This window comes from Halichoeres trimaculatus, unplaced genomic scaffold (genome assembly GCF_033239565.1).
Source record: "Halichoeres trimaculatus isolate MK-OKI-2021-1 unplaced genomic scaffold, fHalTri1.1 fHalTri1_scaffold_22, whole genome shotgun sequence".
Lineage (NCBI taxonomy): Eukaryota > Metazoa > Chordata > Actinopteri > Labriformes > Labridae > Halichoeres > Halichoeres trimaculatus.
The window spans coordinates 15,024,797-15,044,276 of NW_027437200.1; the positions used below are offsets into that span (position 1 = coordinate 15,024,797).

The following is a 19,480-nucleotide window of genomic DNA, read 5'->3' on the forward strand; positions in this document are numbered from 1 at the left end:
TTACAATTCATATTTACATTGTAAGTTACAAAACTAATTTTTGCAATTTCAGTTCCAGTGTGTTCATACATGACATCAAGATGGATAAATATGTGTAAAATCACACATGCAAGGCAAGATTAATAGTTTTAAGGTGAAAGAAATTAGAGGTACAATCAAAAGTGGTCAAAATGGCCAATTGACCCATAGGGTTGAGGAAGGCTCGTGCTTATGGAGAGCTTAATTGCTCATGTGCTAATGTTTGTTAGGAACAGAGCCCTTTTTATAGCATCAAATACCCTAGAATTGGACATAAAGGTCACACAAGTCCAAATTGTCGCAAGGTGACCTGTGTTATACACAACAGAAGAGGGCTCATTGTCCACCATGTCATACTGAATTCAGTGCATGATGATGACAGCTGCACTCATAGTTTTGACAGCACCTCTCAATGACAAAGCTTTAGCTATACTGGCGTGTCCTCTGGGTCAGATATCTCCCTCTACATTTTATACTGGTGTTTTTGTTGCACCAGGGTTTAAAATGCCCTCTACTTAAGATGTGTAGTTCATCTTGCTCTCCATTTTTTTAAATTACTCAAACGTAACATCTCTGAAACCTCAACACTAGGACAACAAACAGCTTGAGGAAAATAATGAAAGTGTGTTTTGAAGCTAACGTGTTATTTGTTATCATGGAGGAGTCCTGTCAGAAGGAACAACCCACAGTTCTGGCTTCACTTTTAGGAAGCTGCCATGTCATTCATCATGTAAGTCTATTGTTTGCTTCAAATACAACAAAATTTATATTTAACCATCTTTATATATAGTCACATTTTAAAGTAAGACATGTCACGAAAATAGTGATAACCCTAGTGAAAATGAAAAAAATATATATTTAACAAAAAACTAAACAGAGTATCTTTCAAGCTCTTCAGTAGTATTAAACAGCACCTCACCTTGGCCCTTCATAATAAAACCCAGAGTTCTTAGGATACACAAGGTTCCTGATTTTTCTATCTTCCTATATGAAGTTTTCTCTCATCCATGATGCTTTGGATCACTAGTCTTGGGCATGATGATATGTCCTGGAGTTATTGTTTTGCTTCCTTGCCTCACTACTTAATGGGACCAATTAAAGCCATTAATGGGATGGAGGGTCATCTTATCGCCTTGCTGTGGAATATTTTACACAGGTTTTTGGATGTGTGAAGGGTAAAGCCAATCAGCAGCAAATTTACAGTCACAGAAGATAAACCTTATTAGCTTAAGTACCTTACAGCGAGTGCAGCTATGACCAACTACAGCTCCTTGTGGTGTTTGAAGTAAGAAACAGGTGTGTTTAACCTTGGAAGCTGTGTGTGTGTGATCTCCTTTGTTTGTGAAGCCATACAGAGGATATTGAGCTCAAGAAGGATCATTTTTTATTAGCAGTTATGTTTTGTTGTGCTTGTGTATTGCCTGTTCTCGGTGTCATGGATTACTTTTATAAAGCGATATAGCACGGAGGCAGGCTCATCATTAGAGCCGTCGCCCGGAGAAGACAGCAGTGGTGCCCATTAAACAGTGGGGCAGACCATTCTCACGCAGGGAAAGTTAAAGAGAAAGGTCAGAAAAACACAATGAAAGGCAGGCATGAGGCTGCTCAGCACTGGATGACAGTTAAACAACAAACAGCTTTAGAATTGATGCTCACAGCAGGGAGGAAATTAGCCTTTTTTTTTCTTTCCTTTTTTTGATTACTTTTATTCTACACACAAAGTAAGAAAAAAAAAAACACTTCAGGCACTTTTGTGTACTTTCTTTCACAACCAACCAATCAGTCACATCAAAGTTATCTAAGGACACTTATCTATACAGTACTCTTCATGTTATTTGACATAAATCAACCTCAAGCAAGAGCCATGGCAACATTTGGCAACAATAGTGTGGAAAACAAGTGGTAACCTTGAGCAGAACCAGACACAGCCATCTGCTGTGTTAGCTGGAAGAGTGGGATGCAGACAGAAAGAGACAAAGAGAAACAAACAATGAAGTACTTGGAAAAAAGAAAAAAGTGGTTGTAAATGTTATTTTTGATACATTTATGACTTTTCAGAGAATTACCAGTTTTCTGGCTCAAATTTGGGAATAAAACATGAAATGAATTTGAAAAAAACATGTTCCTGTTCAAAAAAGTCTGTACATGCTGTGTTACTGAATATATCAGAAAGCCTCTAAAATGCATTGATTTTGAGTCAGTAGGTCTAATTTAAACTTAAACTGTTTCAATAATGATGATAAAAACTTGAGATTTGTGGTCTTAGCAGTTGTATAACTGTTTGATTATTTATTTGTTTATTTGTTTATTCTTTAAACAACTCTGGGTAGTGATTATGTGTGGTGAACATGTGGTTGTGCAAATTAGAACTCTGATTGTGTGAGCAGGACTTAAACCCTGTCTTCAAATGAAAGAAACAAACAAATTAACACAAGATATTGCAATAAAGGTGATTTTGTTAATTGAAAGAACTAAAGTTACTGCTCTGCAGGGTTTTTGTAAATATGTTTTCTTCTAATTCAGTTCTTTTTTCTGTTGCAGTTGAAAAAACTTTAATTTACATGACTATTGCAACTCAATACTCTGTTGTCTTTATCACCACTGCTTCTAGTGACTTCAAAGTAATTTTACTGCTCCACTTTTCCCTTTTAGAGATGGTTTTTGTCACAGTGATAACTGTGATTAAGAAAGCTAACATGACTAACACTTTTGCCACAGTGTCAACAGGCAGAACTGAATTGTACCAGAACCCAATGAAGTGGATAAATTTGAAATGACAGGTGTGATCAGGTTATGCTTCATATCTTCTTACAGCAATCTGAGGAAAACTTCAACCCCAACTGCTCATTCTGGAGTTACTCCAAGAGAACCATGACTGGTTACTGGTCAACCCAGGACTGTCGCTTACTGGGCACCAACAGGACTCACACCACATGCTCCTGCACCCATCTGACCAATTTTGCAGTCCTTATGGCTCATGTGGATGTCAAGGTAAGCCTGCTCTTTTTCCACTCTTGCTTATAAACTGGTCTGTTTACCTACAAAAAGCCTCAATTTTACCAAAGATATATGAAAGCACATTGATGTGCAGCAAATCCAGGATGAATGGCTGACAAAAAAAAGTAAGGTCCAGAAAGCGTACTGCATCATAAAACTGAGGGCTTTTTATTGCCGTTAGTCAATATGTGTTTTATATTTCTCTGGCTTTTTAGTGTGGCGGGTGAAACCGTTTTCTGACCTTGACAGCACTTTGCAGACAAACATTTAAAGTGCCAATATACAAACCCTATTCATGCCGTTTTAAACAACAACCATACCCGTGTAAAGTGTTTATTGATTTCAGCCATCTTAAGTTTGGATGTGTGAAGTGGCCCTAATGTATGAACGGTTACAAAGTGTGATGAATTATTTTTCAAAGCTTTTTATGTGGAGCAGTGCTCAGAACCTCTGCAAAACACATTTTCAGTGTTTATTTTGAAACATTTGTGTGCTGTGGTCAAGTAGAGGTTTGATAAATAGACTATATCTTTTCACGGCTTTCTTTGTGTCACCACATTCCAAAGGTTTTTCAGTTTAAAGAGGTGTCAGATAAGGCAAGGGCTACTTCTAGTGCCCTGAACAGAAGCTTTAACATTTATTCGAATTTTTAAATCTAGCAACAGTCTTATTTTACCATGCTTTTTAAAAAATGCTGAGAAGAATGAAATAAAAAAAAAACACATATATACTGTCAAAAATACAGATATCCAGCATTTTATTGGCTGAAAATGAAATTTGAGCCCATCAATTAATTGATAATTTATGAAATAGCCTTGTGTGATGGTGATGAAAACCTCCAGCCTGAGAATATGAGACAATGGGGAAGTGATAAAATCTGCTGTTTTTTGAGTGTCAACTTGAGGCTGGCTCCGGAAGTACCAGAAGTCACATACACACCAAGCCCAAAAAAAGCTGTTTTAGAGCAGAAATTAACCTTTTTACATCCTGGTTCAAAAAACATCTCCTGATTTTCCTGTCAGCACACACTGTACAGGGGTGAATTTGTTTTTAACTCGGCAGGATCTTAAGATTGTGAGCTCACCCAATCAGAGGCACAGCTTAGGGTCACATGACCAACAGGCGCCCTATAGCTGTACACAAAGCCCCTGCCACTACCAATATGGCTGCTTTAGCCAATGTGCTTCTTTTTCGTTTCAGAAATAGATGGGTGACATCGATGAGACTACCTCCATGTTTTAAACAGTCTATGCTTGTGTCATATTTGTACCACATCTGGAGCCACAGGCAGGGATTAAACTAGTTATACATGCTACAAAGTAAAAAACAAACAAAAACCCACTTGAACTCAACTTAGCCAGTTCATTTGTGAAAAGGAAAGATTTTATGCTACGCTAAACTTTAGCAATGGAAAAGGGGCGTTTGCCATTATATTTTGGACCTCATCTCCACTAACAGTAGCAGTTAATATTAGCAATGTAGCACTGTTTTGACACAATGCTAACAAATCCTCATTTCAGTTCAAGATTCTCTCCTAATGTTTAATCAAAAGAAATATTTTGGAGAGTGTACATATTTGCTTTCTTGAAAAACTACATGAGAGGATTCACTTTTATGTATCTGCGCTAACTTGTTTACTGAAGCTTAACCAGTTTACCCTTTGCTCAGAACACAGAAAGATAAATCTAATAACCTTGCTCCTCCTTGAGTTTCACATTAGCCTACTGCTACATCTTAGCTGAAAGCATCATATCAGATAGGTGGGTCATTTTTGTCCTTTGAATCATCAAACTGGAATGTTTAAATGCCAAATTCTTTACATTTTCCTTCTTTTTGCTTTAGCTGTTGAAATACTCACATTGGTGCAAATGATGTGTAGCCCCTGCCATTTCAACGTTAATCATACATTTTTGTGAGTTTACCCATTTGTTTTTATTGGAAAAATGTTTTGGAAAAATAAGTTGAGAGGAACTACCTCTGTGATATTTTACTAACTAGCTAACTGGAGCTAGCTGAACTAAGTAGCGCTTTGCTAGCTTTTCTAAAAACAGAGGTAGGGGAGAAACTAATGTTTTTTTTCCCGCTCTTAAGTTTTATATGTAGCTCTACAGGTACCTATACTACAAGCATTAGAGAGTTATGTCCTCTTTTCTTTTAAATTAACAAACTACAATGTTTAAATGCTAGCTTTTGTGCTAAGCTAGACCAGTAAAGCATTCCACACGATATTCATTCTTTTTTTAACAAGAAAGTAAATAGGCTCTCACCCTCTATTCTTTATGCTCCTCCTTTAAGCTTTCTTTGTTTAAAAGTATGAAATTGATTGAATCACTCCCTAAAGGCTAAACTCGTAGCTTTTAGGCTTTAATGATGCATGTTACATAGCAATCACCCAAAAAAACTAATTTTCTCTTTTGACAAGAAAGTAACTACTTTCTAAATTTCAACTCATAATGTTATTTATTTTCTGCCCCTGCCTTTTCCACTTGCTTCAAATTTATGCTGGAATGTGTTTATTTATTCACTTAATGATGGAACTTTAGAAAAGAAAACATTTTTGCAGCCTGCTATCAGAGCACCATTGGTTTGTTTGCCTGCAGGGTAGCCACGGAGCAAAGTGAAAGAAGTACAGTGAGTGTGATGTGGAGTGCTGGAGAGCAGTTAATTGGGAGGTGCTAATGGAAGTTGTTGTACAGAAAAAAAATCGAGTAAAGAAAATGTTATTTGGCTGTTAGTTTTGTGTGAAGTGATTATTGAAGGCAGCTCTTATGAAGCTGAAAAAAGAGAGGAGGAAAGAATTGGTAGTGGAATTGCTGGACAAGTCGAAGCTGGGTCTGACGGACGGTTTAATTATTTCTGTCAGAGGAACTTAAAGGAGCTGGCTGCTGACTGAGTGGGGTACCTCTTTGTATCTGGTAGGGGATCTGCTTCTGCACAGCCTCTCTTAAGAAAGAAAAAATAGATCTCTGAACATGTCACAGTTGGCGCTTATCCACTACACCACAACACCTACCTTCACCTTCCTTCTATTTTTTGTCATTTAACCCAAAGACAAAACACTCAGGGCAAATCTAAGATTCAGCTTTTAACTCCACACACAAATTTCTATGGTTTTAGGAGGGCTAGTGAGAGCTGTTTGTCACCTAGCAGCATGACTTTTGGACCCACTAAGCTCTCCGAAGGGCTGCAGCCCAGTCTGGAATAGAGAGGGAGTCGCAAAGAATGGGAGCCTTGACGCGATGAAAGCAAAGCAGGAAAAAAAAAAAAAGAAGAAGAAGAAAAGGGAAGCAGTTAAAAAAAGAGGGGGCTTTCAGTCAAGCCAATCCCTAACATTTTGGAAAGTCTGCATTCACTGGAGAGAAAGTGGACAGCAGTTACACCCTGTTTTCTGAGTGATTTCCCTTCCTCTTTTATCCTTACCTTTCTCCACTTGGATGTTATAATAGGCAGTTTGTTGGAAGGTGCTGCTGAATGGGAGATACAGAAGCTTTTTATTTGACAAACTGTCACCGTGTTGTGTGTGAGAACAGTGAATGGAGGCAAAGTGGGAGCATGAGAGAGACACAGACAGAAAAAAAAAAAATCATAAATTGAGGAGAATATCTGTTTTTGTAACCATGGCAACAGAACATACCACTGCTGATCTCTGCATTGTTATTACTCATTACCCTCAGAGCAACAGATTATATTCTAACCTTGTTTACTTCTCAGCAGCGTCTCACAGTGAGATGAGCTATAATTACAATTTTCCTTACAGGACGGAGACTTGCTTCACCATCCTCTTTCATCATGTTGTAAATTTCTTTCATTCTGCTGCTCGATCGAACCCTAGATGAGAATAATGACAGTGTTATATTCAGAGATCTTTATGCTCAGCTTAATAAGCTGTCTGCCTGTGGTGTTACATTTTTAGCACTGAGTTATGATGGCGTTCAAAGTGCCACATACTTCACGCAAATTAGAAGTGGTGAAATTTTCCTGGTTTCTGCCTGTGACATTGTGAGCGCTGTCACTGATGTCCTTGAGTTAAAGTTGCTGCGTGGTCGTGGGCGCAAGAAGTTCTACAGCTTTTGATGAGAAGAACTCAAATAGGGTTTTTTTTTTATTTCTTTTCTCATTCAAATAGAAAAAAACTGACTCTTCAGAAAAAAGTCAGATTTGTAGAAGCTGATGTGGGGCATTGCTGTCTGGAGATTAAATCTGTTACACAGCACATAAATTATGTAGAATTATTCCTGCCATGATCAGCACTGTTGGCCTTAATCAACTTTATCATTTTAGGATCTTACTGATTCAGCTTTCCTTTAAAAACTTAAGACACAAAACATTTCCTTCAAAATAATAAAATAAAGTGCACAGACATGTGTAAAAGACTCTCTCATTTCAAAAACTCTTCTAGACACGTCCTACTTTGGATGTGTCATTCATGGCCGAACATGTATCTTGACTTTTGCAGGCAGGTTTGAAGATATAATATGTAGAATTTAGCAGAGCAAACATAGTGACAAATTAAATTTAAAATTCAAAAATCATTTAAATCGATGTCTAATTCTGTGAAAATATAAAACATTTTTAATTTTACAACATTGTGTCTGCATTAGGAGCCTCTGTGGAGGCTGCTGTCTTGTGCCGCCATGCTTCATCCATGGTACAGAATAGTCAAAGCTGTTAGATAGCAGGAGCGCCATTATTGTTGTTGTAAATGAAAGACTTCAGCCCTGTTTCCACCAAGCAGTCCAGTTCAGATCAGTACGGTTTGGTATGGGTTGGCTTGGTTAAGCTTGGTCTTGCGTTTCCACAGCCAACTGTGCCCCCTCGTGGTAGGCGGTGTATAAGCTGGATGCCGACAGCCCCATGTAGTGTCATGCCATAGCATAAATCCAACAAAAAAGAAAGATGCAACACAGTAAACAAAGAGCAACGATGGAAGACATCCAGCGTTTCGTTCTCTGTGATTGGCATGTAGCTCTTCAGTACAAAGTGCAATCAAGCTTTGTTTCAGAGAAGTCTATGTGCCGCCAGGAGAAACATAGCAGCTGTCGCATGGTAAGTGGTAATTCTTTCGACCAATCAATGGTCTGCAGTGTTGTAGCTCCACCTTCCGAGAACGGAACCGGATCGGTTCAGTCTGGCACCAATACAAAAGGGTCCCAAAAAGTGGGATGGCTCCTCTTGGTTATTTGGGGATCTGTCCTGGGATTAGTCAGAGGAAATGCCACAAAATGCGCGCCGTACTGAGACAAACCAGATTGGTCTGCTTGGTGGAAACGCTGCTTTAGTCTTGATATTTAGTTTTAATAGTTAAATAGAGGATTGAACCTATCTTTCATCACAGGTGCTTCTTTCCCTTTTTAGCCACTATTGGAGGGTTGTGCAATATCACTTTGTATTCCCATTTCTACAAGATGTAGCTCTAAACAAGGAGGTGAACTTTCAAGCTAACAAGTGTTGCACTAATTTGATTAATTTTTAGTTGGTTTTAGTACAATAACTAACTGATGTAAAAGTATCTTAAAAGTTGTGGTGACAGCAGTAAAACTACCTGATTTATGCTAGGTTAACTTGTTAACCAGCTTGCTAGTTGTTAGTTTATGATTTGTATCTGCTGAAAAATAACGTGAGAGATACAAATACTCTAAATCAAAAAAAAGAACTTCTATGTTTGATGAGATATATCTACCATCGTAACTTTAGATAATGGGTTGCCCAGTCAAACCACCAAAATGCCCCCTTAGCCCCTCCTAGGGGGGAATTTTAAAGTTGTAGTTCATTTATCACCGAAAAAATTGCAAACAGGATCTTGAGGGCCTTAGTACCTCTGTTGTAACATCCCTGAACAAATGACCAACTCTGATATCATTTCCAAGCTGCTGTCCCACAAAAACTCATTCATGATGAATATCTAAACCAAGCCTACTGTTATTCAGGAGTATCAGTCAGATAAAGAGGATCAGGTAACTGCCACTTAGACGATCACAAGGGCATCAAGTGCTGCCATTGCAGCCTGTGTTGCCACTTGAGCTCTTTGTTTGCTAATTCTGAGCTATCTCGCCGGAGAACTGATGCCTTTGATCGATCCTTCAGTCCAAGCAGAGAAGTGCCATTGGCCGCATAAACAAATTAAAACTGTACTCACAGATGGCAGCTGCGTCCGAGAGATTATATGTCTCCTTTGTATCTTTTCCCCCCTCAGAGTGATTGCAAACAGGGTTGTTGTTTTTCATCTTATAGTGAGCGATGCAAGTGTGGGTGTGCTTAACGGGGACGTTGCAAAGAATGCTGTTGATTCTAACCCTGAGATGTCCTCTTACCCAGCCTTGAGATGTATTCTCCCGAAGGATGAGTCTTTGAAAAGTATAGAGAATTACTTCACTCCTCTTGACTTCATTTTGAAAGGCACTATTCAGCCTTTCAGGTGATGGTTGGACTTGGCCACATCATGAGCATTTTACAGTAAATGGTCTGACCTCCATATCACAACATGTCACGACAGGAGTGGTGATGTCAGCTTGTTTAGATGAAGAGATTAGCCTCTTTTGTTGCGTAAGACCTTAGTGGGTCACTTGGTCATGCTCCAGCAGAAGCAGCTCAATGACTGTCACAAAGACATACTATGGAAAGCGGCGATTTCAACCATGTCTTCTTTGAAACATATTTTTCCAATTCCCTCACATATCATACACCTTCAACCTCCTGAGGCTCCTAATTTGAACCCTTTCCTTTGGATTTAAGTGTTTCATTTCCAAAGAAGGCTTGGATCAAAAGGGTTCTTTAAATACGGGTTAAAGCACAAGATAAAAGAATATAGCCCTGCTTTAGTTCCACCTACAGGCCATTATTTACGCTGTACATATGTGTGCAAAGATTGGCCCCAGAGAGGCGCTGAGATGTTGGTAAGTGGCACCATTCCCGATGCAACAGAAAGTATAAATCAATAGCACATCCCACTGGATGATGGAGAGGATGATATTTGGGCAGCATTTATCACTGTCCTTATACAACACCTTCAAAGTGGCGCCATCAGACGGTAACTATGATGAGAAAGGACATTCAAGGTTAGCTGTGTGTTTTATGATCCTATACGTAAGCATGGAGCAGCACAAAGAGCCAAGGGGAGGGTTTCCAATAAATCTGCCTCTGTGTTTAAGGCACAGAAAAAAAGGGAAGGATGCAGACCAGTTTAACTCACCATTTTTCTCTGTCATTGCAGTCAGGTTGGGAAACTCAAGTGTTAAGATTATGTTGTAGCTCTGTCATGGCACGTTCTCAGCCGTTTGAACACGCTGGCTTAATGTTATTATTTTGTAACTTCAGTTGTTCAGCCGCGGATAAGACTATGTTAATCAAACATGAGGCTCCTCTTAGGATGAAGTGTTCAACTCATTAGCAACCCATACCTATAGCTAGCATTGATGTAAGTTAAAAAAGAAAAATCACACTTTGCAAGCATGAATTTAATGAATATTATAAACACAATTGTTTGCCAAAGAAATGGAAAAAAGATATCTTCCAAACCAATTTTAACTGAGGGTATTTTTTTAGCTAGCACACAACTTAAAGCTAGTAATTTTCTTAAGAATGATAAAAAATGCTAGCTCAAAACAGGCTGTTTTTCTCTGTTTTTTGCTAACAATATTGTTTACTGACACAAAATTGTTGACTTGAACTTAAGCCTTTCAGTTTCTTTCAGTATCTTTTATCACTTTTAACTGTTAGCTAGAAGTAAATGCTAATTTCTGCTAATTTAAAGCTAACTCTGTTCTGTCCAACAGGGAAGTGCTAACCTGGAATACCCTCCCTGAACATATCTTTTTTCAATTAGTACTATCATTGTTTGGAATAAAAAGAAATCACTGGCGAGCCAGCCATATCATACGCTAGTATTAGGCTTTTAGCTTTTTGTGCACTTATGCTAGCAGGAAAAAAGTAAGTTAGCTTCTAACCAACTGTAGCTAACAATATTGTTTCCAAGTACAACAACTGTTTGCTTGAAATTCAGCCCTTCTTAGCAACATTAAATAAATCATAAGAACTAAAGAAAAGGTTAGCTTTGAAGTTCGAATGCTAGCTGACTTTCAAACCTTAGGTTATTACATTATTAACACCATTGTTACTGGCAATAGTGGGGAAAAACTATGGTTGAGTGTTAGCAATAGCGGTTGTCCAGCAATCGGTCATACTTTGTTTTAATTCAAATTACATGGGTTCTTGTGTATTTTTTCTTTCTTGTTGTCTTTTTAGTTTTTGATCAATTAGGGAGTAGTGTTGAGTTAATAATGTGTGAGATTACCTCTTTTTTTATAAGATTTTGTTATGTCGTACACATGGGTCCCACCTAAAAACAGCATTTGAGCCTATTATTCTGACCATTAGAGGAAAATAAATGCTCTATGAATACAGTCTTAAGCCATCAGAAGTCCTGCGTAGGCTCTACATGAATGTTATTTTAGCTTAAATTAAAATCAGACTTTGGGTACATGTGCTGAATATCAACCCCCGCTACCCACTATCTCTCTTCCAGCCCTTTTAAAAATGTGACAAATTTGCCAGGACCCCTGATTCATGTGCCCTCTCTCTGCAACTGTTCCTCATCCCAGTGCAGATCATAAATCCATGGTCATACCGGAGGTGAACTTGTCACGACTCCCTGCAGTGGGGCCACTACCCCTCAGCGCAACTGTCTGCCCTGCCTGACTGTATTTCATGAGTCAAAGCCCGGCTCTGGAGGCATATAGGCAGATTTATGCATTTTAATTGGATTGGCTTCATGGCCTCAGAGCGGTTCTTTGAGGTATAAAGGACCGACACTGTTCTCTTCACCACTTTAGCCTCTTGTGCATTTCAGAGGACTGGTTTGGGAGATTTCAGCTTTGGTTGTTATGGTAATTAAGTGCGTATGTCAGGTACAGATGGCTCGGCTGAGATGACCATTACGTGTTGCAAAAAGGCTCGTTGCCTCGTCTGCTCCTCCTTGTCAGTGCGCTCGAGTGCCCAGAAATCTTATTCTGTGCTTTGTGTGAGCAGATCAGGGGCAGAGCCAATCTCCTCAGGCATCCGTCTGGAATGAAAAATATGTGTGTTTAAGAAATAAAAGAAAAGTGTAGCAGAGAAAGATTGGAAGACAAATGGAATGTGCACAAGCTCGCCTCGCCCCCCTAAGTAACACGGATGCCATATGACTTGGCCGCCCCCTGCGAAACAGCCAGTGAATTTGAGAGCAAATTACGTCTGCCCACTTTAGAGACCTCGATACTGATTCCCATCAAGGAGGCTTGTCGGTGTGAGGTTAGGTGCAGAGGCGCCTGAGATCACATCATTTGCCATCCTGCCCAGGCAGAACCCTTGGTGAAAAGGAAACTCTCCTGCAGAGACATTGTTCCTGGCGACGTCTCAGCCATCATCCACCTCCCAGAACAAAGAAATCATTCTGCAGTAAATCCATCACCCAGGTGTAGATACACTCGGAGCCCTTCTTTTTCTGTTTCTACAGCTTTGTCTTCTTTTCTTCCTCTGCTGCCTTCTCTTTTTTTGTGACCCGGCTGCTCCCCCCATTGAAGGTGAGATTGTGATGGATAGAGCCTGCAGCCACTGCACAGCTCGCTAACCCAGGAGACCTCGGGGTACCTTCAAAATGCTGCTTCTCCGGTACCACCCACCGCATCAATACCTCAGGAATGCAGAAAACAGACTTATATGTCACATCCAAGCACAAACATCGACATCTGCTGCCATCCACTGTGTAGGCAACCCTCTAAAGCAAGGATGCTTACTTCCAAACACACACACACACACACACACACAGGCGTCTGCTGGATGTAACATCTTGCCAACCCTCCAACGTATACACAACGGCTCATCAGGCAGGAAAATCAAACGCACGCTCTCTCCCCAGACTCAAGGAGCACTGCGGCTGTTATTGTACCAGAGCCCCTTAATGATCAGCATCTGTTCCCCTTCCCTGCTATAGCGTTAGCCGAGCTGCCTCTAAACAAGGCTTTTGTGTGATACTTCATCCCCCAAGTTTCCTTACTCTAACTTGACTGTAGGGGGGAGGATGATAAAGAAGAAAAGAAGAAAAACCTCCTGTGGATGTTGATCGTTCCCCTTCCTCCCTGCTCCTGTAGAAAAAACTGCTGACTGTGGGCAAAGTATGATTTAAAGAGGTGCTTGTTTGAGAGTCAAACCAGACATATAGTGTGCTTCTGCAGCCATATTTCTCAACCTAAGCAAATATTTTTTTTCCTGGGCTAGTCGGACGCTATAGCTCTGAGTCTTGCGTTATTTGCTGGAGGCCACGGGCTCTGAATCAAACATCAAACAGCTTAAGTGTACACTTAGTCTGGAGGCTAATGTATGCTGTCAGGGCTTGATGTAAACACAGTTAAAGGCAGTTTCTTGAGCAGATTCGTAACAGCCTGTCAAAGCTAATTGTCTTCCTGTGTTAGAATAATGCTGCGTTAGGGCAAAGTCGTCATGTCGAGTCTGAAAAGTTCCACCTTGGTAATCCCAGTAGAGATGACTGTCATTCCCAAGAAATGTGGCATATTTCTTTAAGCACATCTCTCTTCTCCCGCCTCTGACTTCATTCCTCTCTGTTTTTAAGTCAGTGCCCAGCAGGCTGAAAAAAAGAGGACTACCCCTTTGGGAAATTAGGAAGCCTCAGGAGCTGACCAAAGTGTTTGGATGCAGTAATTATGTTTAGTTAATAAATCAAGATGTCACTCTGATGCCGATCCACATTTTTTTCAACATATAAAACACACTTAATTAAAGCCTGATTCATGTTTTGGCATCAGTCTTGGCATTTCTCCTCTTCCCTACTGTTAGCGTGATAAACTGTCATGTGTCTGTGCAGGTTATTGCACCAGATGCAAGCGATTCATGAATCTGAGAATCTTTTATTAGGTCTTTTATCACAAGTTTGGATTTCATTGTAGCGAACATTACAGCTCATAAATACCCCATTACAACAATAATATCACAATACAGAGTGTTATTCTGTGATTTTTAATGAACAGAAATGCATCCATGTAAAGATATAACACAGTTTCAGATTATGCGTGGAATACAAAACATCATTAAAAATTAATGTCATGAGTCCCACCTTCAGAAGTCATGAAGTTTGTGACCTGGTGAGTCATGAACTTGTGATTTGCTTAGTTCCACTTTTTTTTTTTAATTGAATATTGATATTTTGTAGAGTCAAAATGACAGTACATCGCTGCATCAATATTTTATCCCACTTCAAGCCTGCAGCCATGTCAAGTAGTCTTCCAACTCCCTGATCCAAACTGGAGTGAATCAAACCTTCATGTTTACAAGAAGACACAAAGTAGCTTTAGTCAACTGAGCTGACAGAGTTTGTGTTCTTATCTATCCAAATTTTTTCACCATTCAGAAGTAAAGTATTTTTCGTGTTCATCATTTCTGACTTTTTGACTATTTCTCTTAAAGTTTTTAAAGTAGGTTTATTACTGTTTACAGCATTTTTTTACTGAACTTAGCACAAAAAAGTGAAGAATAAGTCAGTAGCAACAGCAAATAAACTGTTTGGGATTGGCAGAGAAGACTCAGCAATTTTTTATTTATTTATTCTTAAATCACTAAACTATTCAAAACATTCTTCATTACTATCACTCACTATTTCACAATTTTTTCCATTATTTTCCACTATCCATCCATTTCCAGTATCTTTAACACCTCTTGTGTTAAGGGGGCTGGGGCCCGTACCAACCATTATTGAGACACATGTTTACACCTAATTTGAGTGCTTATTCGTCACTTTTAACTATTCCATCCATTTTCCAGCAGTTTAGAATAGAATAGAACTTAAATATATGGATGATGACAGCTTGTCCATCATTGTCCAGTCAGCCAGCCTCCACCTCCACAGGGTCCAGGACTGAGCTTCTTCAGCAGTCTGTTCAGTCTCTGTCTCCTGGATCCTGTCTGCTCACAGCAGGTGAAGCACTTCCAATGAGGCGTTGGTGTCTGATGTTAGCTCCGTTAGCCATGTCTGTGAAGAGCATGGTGCTACTCTGCCCTCAGGTCTTCCCACTGTTGCTGGGTTAGCACGGCTAGCTTGTCCATCTTATTGGAGATAGATCTTACGTTCCCAATAACAATGGATGGAAGGACAGGTCCATGTCGTCACTTCTTAGCTCTCACCTGAGAACCGGAACGTTGTCCTCACCTCCTTCTCCTCACCTTGTGGGAAGACATCAGGCCTTACACCAGTTAGCATTGACATGCTTCATGTAAACAATGCGGCCATAGTTACATGTAGGATCTCCAGACAAACAAAGGAGCAAAAATAGTAAGAATATCTCTGATGCCACAAAAAGTTTGGCGTCCATGACCAACAAATGAGCCATACAAAGTAATGATCCACTCCAAATACAAAGATTCCAAAAAAGAGACAAAAAAGACCAAAGAAAGACCAACAAAATTTAATTTAAAAAATTTGGGACATTCAAATAATGTTTTTATTTGTTTTGTTTGATTTTAAGCAAGCTAAATATTGACATCAAACTATGATTTTACTCAGGCTTCAAGTGCTACTTTGATGCATTAAAGTCTAATTAATGTCAAAACCTATTCTGTATTTTATCACCTCAGTTAAGCGTCTCCTCTGCTCTTCCTCGTTGAGAACAGTTCCTTAAAAGTTTGCTGATTAAGCAAGAAAGTTATAGGACCTTCAAAATTTCATTGCAGGTTTATTGACAAGATGTCACCTATTAAGCACTGCTAATTAAGCTACCATTCTTTGTAGGTCCCATTTTTAGTTTGGGCAGCCTTTTGGCAGAATGCTGCTTCTTCTGTTTGTTTTAATGTTTCTGGGGCCACAGAAGTCGCTCATTCTGCAGATTCTGCTGGTTCAGCCTGTGTTCCTTTTTTCCTCTCTGCTTCCGCTCTAGCATCCCCATGTGCGGTGGGCTTTTATGGACTGATGTAAATTCTCTCTTTCATGGCTGCACTGGAGTCACTGTTGATCCTTATCTCTCCAGTAAAGCCACGGATTTATTGTCTGCAAAAGGCTTTTTAGTGCCGAAAACCGGCTATGGTGGCAAATTACTATTTGAAAAGAGAAAATTATCTAAAGGCAGCGGTGAAAGTTATTGACCATGTTGTGGTTTGATTGCATTCCTGTTGTGCAGGTCTTAGACACCTGCGGCCCTGTGGACTGCTCACTTTGTTTCACTTTGTTGCCCGAACAAAATGAAACAATAGGGGGGCATTTTAGATTGATTCACACTGACTAATTCATGATTCATATCTGCCACCTGTGGCTCACTTTGTGCTGGTTTGTTGGAGAGCTGAGTGACTGCGCTGTACCCCCCAGACAACAAAAGCGCCTCTTCAAAGTACGATAAGATTTGGGGCTGGTGCTGCAAATGAGCTGCAATTTTTAAATTCATCCTTTTTAATTACTAACCATCTGTGAAATTTAATATTTTGGTATATATCCCTTTTTGTAACCCTTAAACATTCCTTCTCTAACCATTGACTCTTATCACTTTTCTCTCAGAACACAGACCCCGTTCACGACATGCTCCTCGATGTCATCACGTGGGTTGGGATCCTCCTGTCCCTGGTCTGCCTCCTCATCAGCCTCTTCACCTTCTGCTTCTTCCGCGGCCTCCAGAGCGATCGCAACACCATCCACAAGAATCTCTGCATCAGCCTCTTCATCGCTGAGTCCCTCTTCTTGGTGGGGATCAACCGTGGCGACCAACCGGTGAGATACAGATAGATTCTTACAACCACTGATGAAGATGGTAATGACGAAACAAACTATGGATAGAATCATAAATTAATTTATCCATGCAGTGGGAGAAATTAAACTAAAATTTGTTAAGTTATCGTTTTGTATTTTGATTAAAAAAAAAAAAACAACTTCTGTGCTGTTTTGACAAGACTTGTTGCATTTAGGCGGGTGCAAGGGTTCCTCCCTAACTTATGCTAAGCTAATTGGCTAGTAGCTCTTGCAGGTTTATAAATTGCAGACAAGAAACTAATTCCTGCATCCAAATTCCAAAAGGGATTCATGAATAGTCGACTAAATATTTCAGCATCAAATTCCAGTATCAACACAAATTACCGTAAAACTTGGTGTATAGGATGCACTTTTGATATATTTCATTGATCTAAAAATTAAGATGTGTCCTATATAATGGTGAAACTAATATGCTATCAAATGCAAGAGAGTGGAGTGCAATGGAAATTCTCAAGCACAGATTCATGTCTGTGCTACCTATATTACAAGTTTTACAGTAATATGTCAACACATTCTTCTAGTGGAAACTTTGGGATTTGGTGATATTGGGTGTTTCAAATTGACAAACTAAACAAACTCTTGACTAAAAAGTGTTCTATTGAGTCCATTTCAACTTTCAGTAAGAAAGAAAAAATAAGAAATACTTTTTTTTCCTTCACACCTTAAACAAAAACATCATATCTCAAAGTGTTGAGTGTTATTTTGGCATTTCTGTTTCCTTCAGGCAGCTACATTTGCACTCTGTTGGCTTTTTTTGTTGAATTTTCATATTGTTCAGCGCGCTCTCTCCCAACTTTAACAACACAAACCCAAAACTCTTGAGAGAACATAACCTTCCACGTCCTGCTGAGCTGTAAGTGCTACTTCCCAGTGAGTACCTGTGGCCATGAACTTCTTCAGATCCTCCCCGCTCACTGAGACGAAAAAGTGAGAACTGTGCGCTCTTCAGTCAACAGATGCTCCTCTCCTTTGACTGCACAGAAGCAAATACACGATTGAAATCACTCTCACACACTCAGTCACAGCACACACCTGCCAACTCAGTGTCACATCCTCATATCACAATCACTGTCACACTGTACACACTCGACAACATGAATTCACCTCCTGGTGCCGTTTTCCAATTTGTAAACACTTGAGATTTAACTGGATTAAGCTGTTCAATACACTAACCCTGCTAGTGTAATAACTGTGGTTTGAATTGCATTTTCTTTTCCTCTAAGAGCTCAGCTGTGGTAGCAAGTGGAGGCACGCTGTCACCACACAGTCATCTTTGAGTGTGTGTGCTCAGCCACACTGTAGACGACATGGAGTTCTTACAATTGTACAGATCAGCTTTACTCCACCAACAGCTCATGGATGTGATGTCATTTCATCTCTGATATGACAACAATGAAGAAAAAACTTGCTTACCCTCAAACATAAACATATGGTCTCCTTTTTAAAATAATGGCTTAAATCATTTTTTTGACAGAAGTGTTTTTATTTATTTATTTTAAATTATTTTAATTAATTAATTTTATTATTATTATTTATTCTTATTTTCATTCATTTATTTATTTATTTATTTTAATCATCATCATTCATTTATAAGTCAAAAGACTTATCCCCTATTGGCAAGTATCATTACCTGGCCCCAAAGTCATAATAAAAGGAAGACCACACCAAAGCAAACAGTTGATAAAAAGTAGATTGATTGATAAGACGGATCAAAACAAAATTAATGCTAAGTTAACTCCTGAAAATAGAATGGAATAAGTAAAGCATGTGTCGAAAGGTGTAATAACAAACAACAACTAAGTCAACATAACCAAACTAAACTAAACATGGTGCTTGGGAGGAACAGTGAGGAAGACATGCTTTGTTGTTGACCGATTTAAAGGTGTTAAATTGCTGAAGTCATGGAGGCATGTTTCAAAATGAGTATAAGTCAATTTTTTTCTCATTTACACAATTGGCAGACATTGCCATTAGTATGTCAGGAGTGATATATTGTCATTACATTATATGAAATAATGTAAAAATATCAAATATTCAACATATGGCTCAGTCTTTTTATTTTTTATTTTTTCTAAAAACAATATAATACATACATTGATTGAATCTTATGTTTGTATCATTTTTAATAACCAGAGTTATATATAGTAACAATGGAGCACCAATGCATTGTGAGGACCCCATCAAAGTCACTGTAATTACTTCCTCTTGCAAAATGACTGAAGCTTGGTGAATTTTGTTTTCACATATCTATACATGATAATTCCTAGTTGTAAGTGGCGTAATTAGCATAATCAAGCAGCAGATCGAGGTCCAACAGAACAAGTGTGAATGCAAGACCATGTTTTGCTTTAATGGACACATTCAGAAGGCCAAAAAAAACTCTGTTACAGTCATTTTTTGAAATTAAACAGGAAGTCTACAAAGCTCTGTTGTCCAAAATTAACGCCAGAGGTAAAGTGCAACAATTGTAGTTTCTTAAATGTCCACTTGGGACACCCTTTGATTATTAAATGGCACAATTTTACATCAGAATTTAGAATCAGAATCACAAATACTTTATTTAGTTAGTTATTACAGCAGCCTTTTTGCACAATTAAGTAATGATATTGATTAAAAAAATAAAAATGTAAAAATAGAATCAGTCACAGGTGCTTTGTCCGCAGTCAGGTTCATGGTGGTGCTGGGATC

At 39.0% G+C, this 19,480-nt stretch overlaps 1 protein-coding gene across 22 annotated transcripts in view; it reads left to right on the forward strand.

Annotated features, from left to right (window-relative positions):
* Positions 1-19,480, forward strand: part of LOC141811063 (adhesion G protein-coupled receptor L3) — a 324,467-nt gene that overhangs the window by 264,498 nt on the left and 40,489 nt on the right. For all 22 annotated transcript variants that reach the window (XM_074698944.1, XM_074698947.1, XM_074698936.1 and 19 more), the window contains 2 exons: positions 2,833-3,009; positions 16,544-16,753. In XM_074698944.1, the coding sequence (XP_074555045.1) occupies positions 2,833-3,009; positions 16,544-16,753 (387 nt within the window). The remainder of the gene's footprint in view (positions 1-2,832; positions 3,010-16,543; positions 16,754-19,480) is intronic.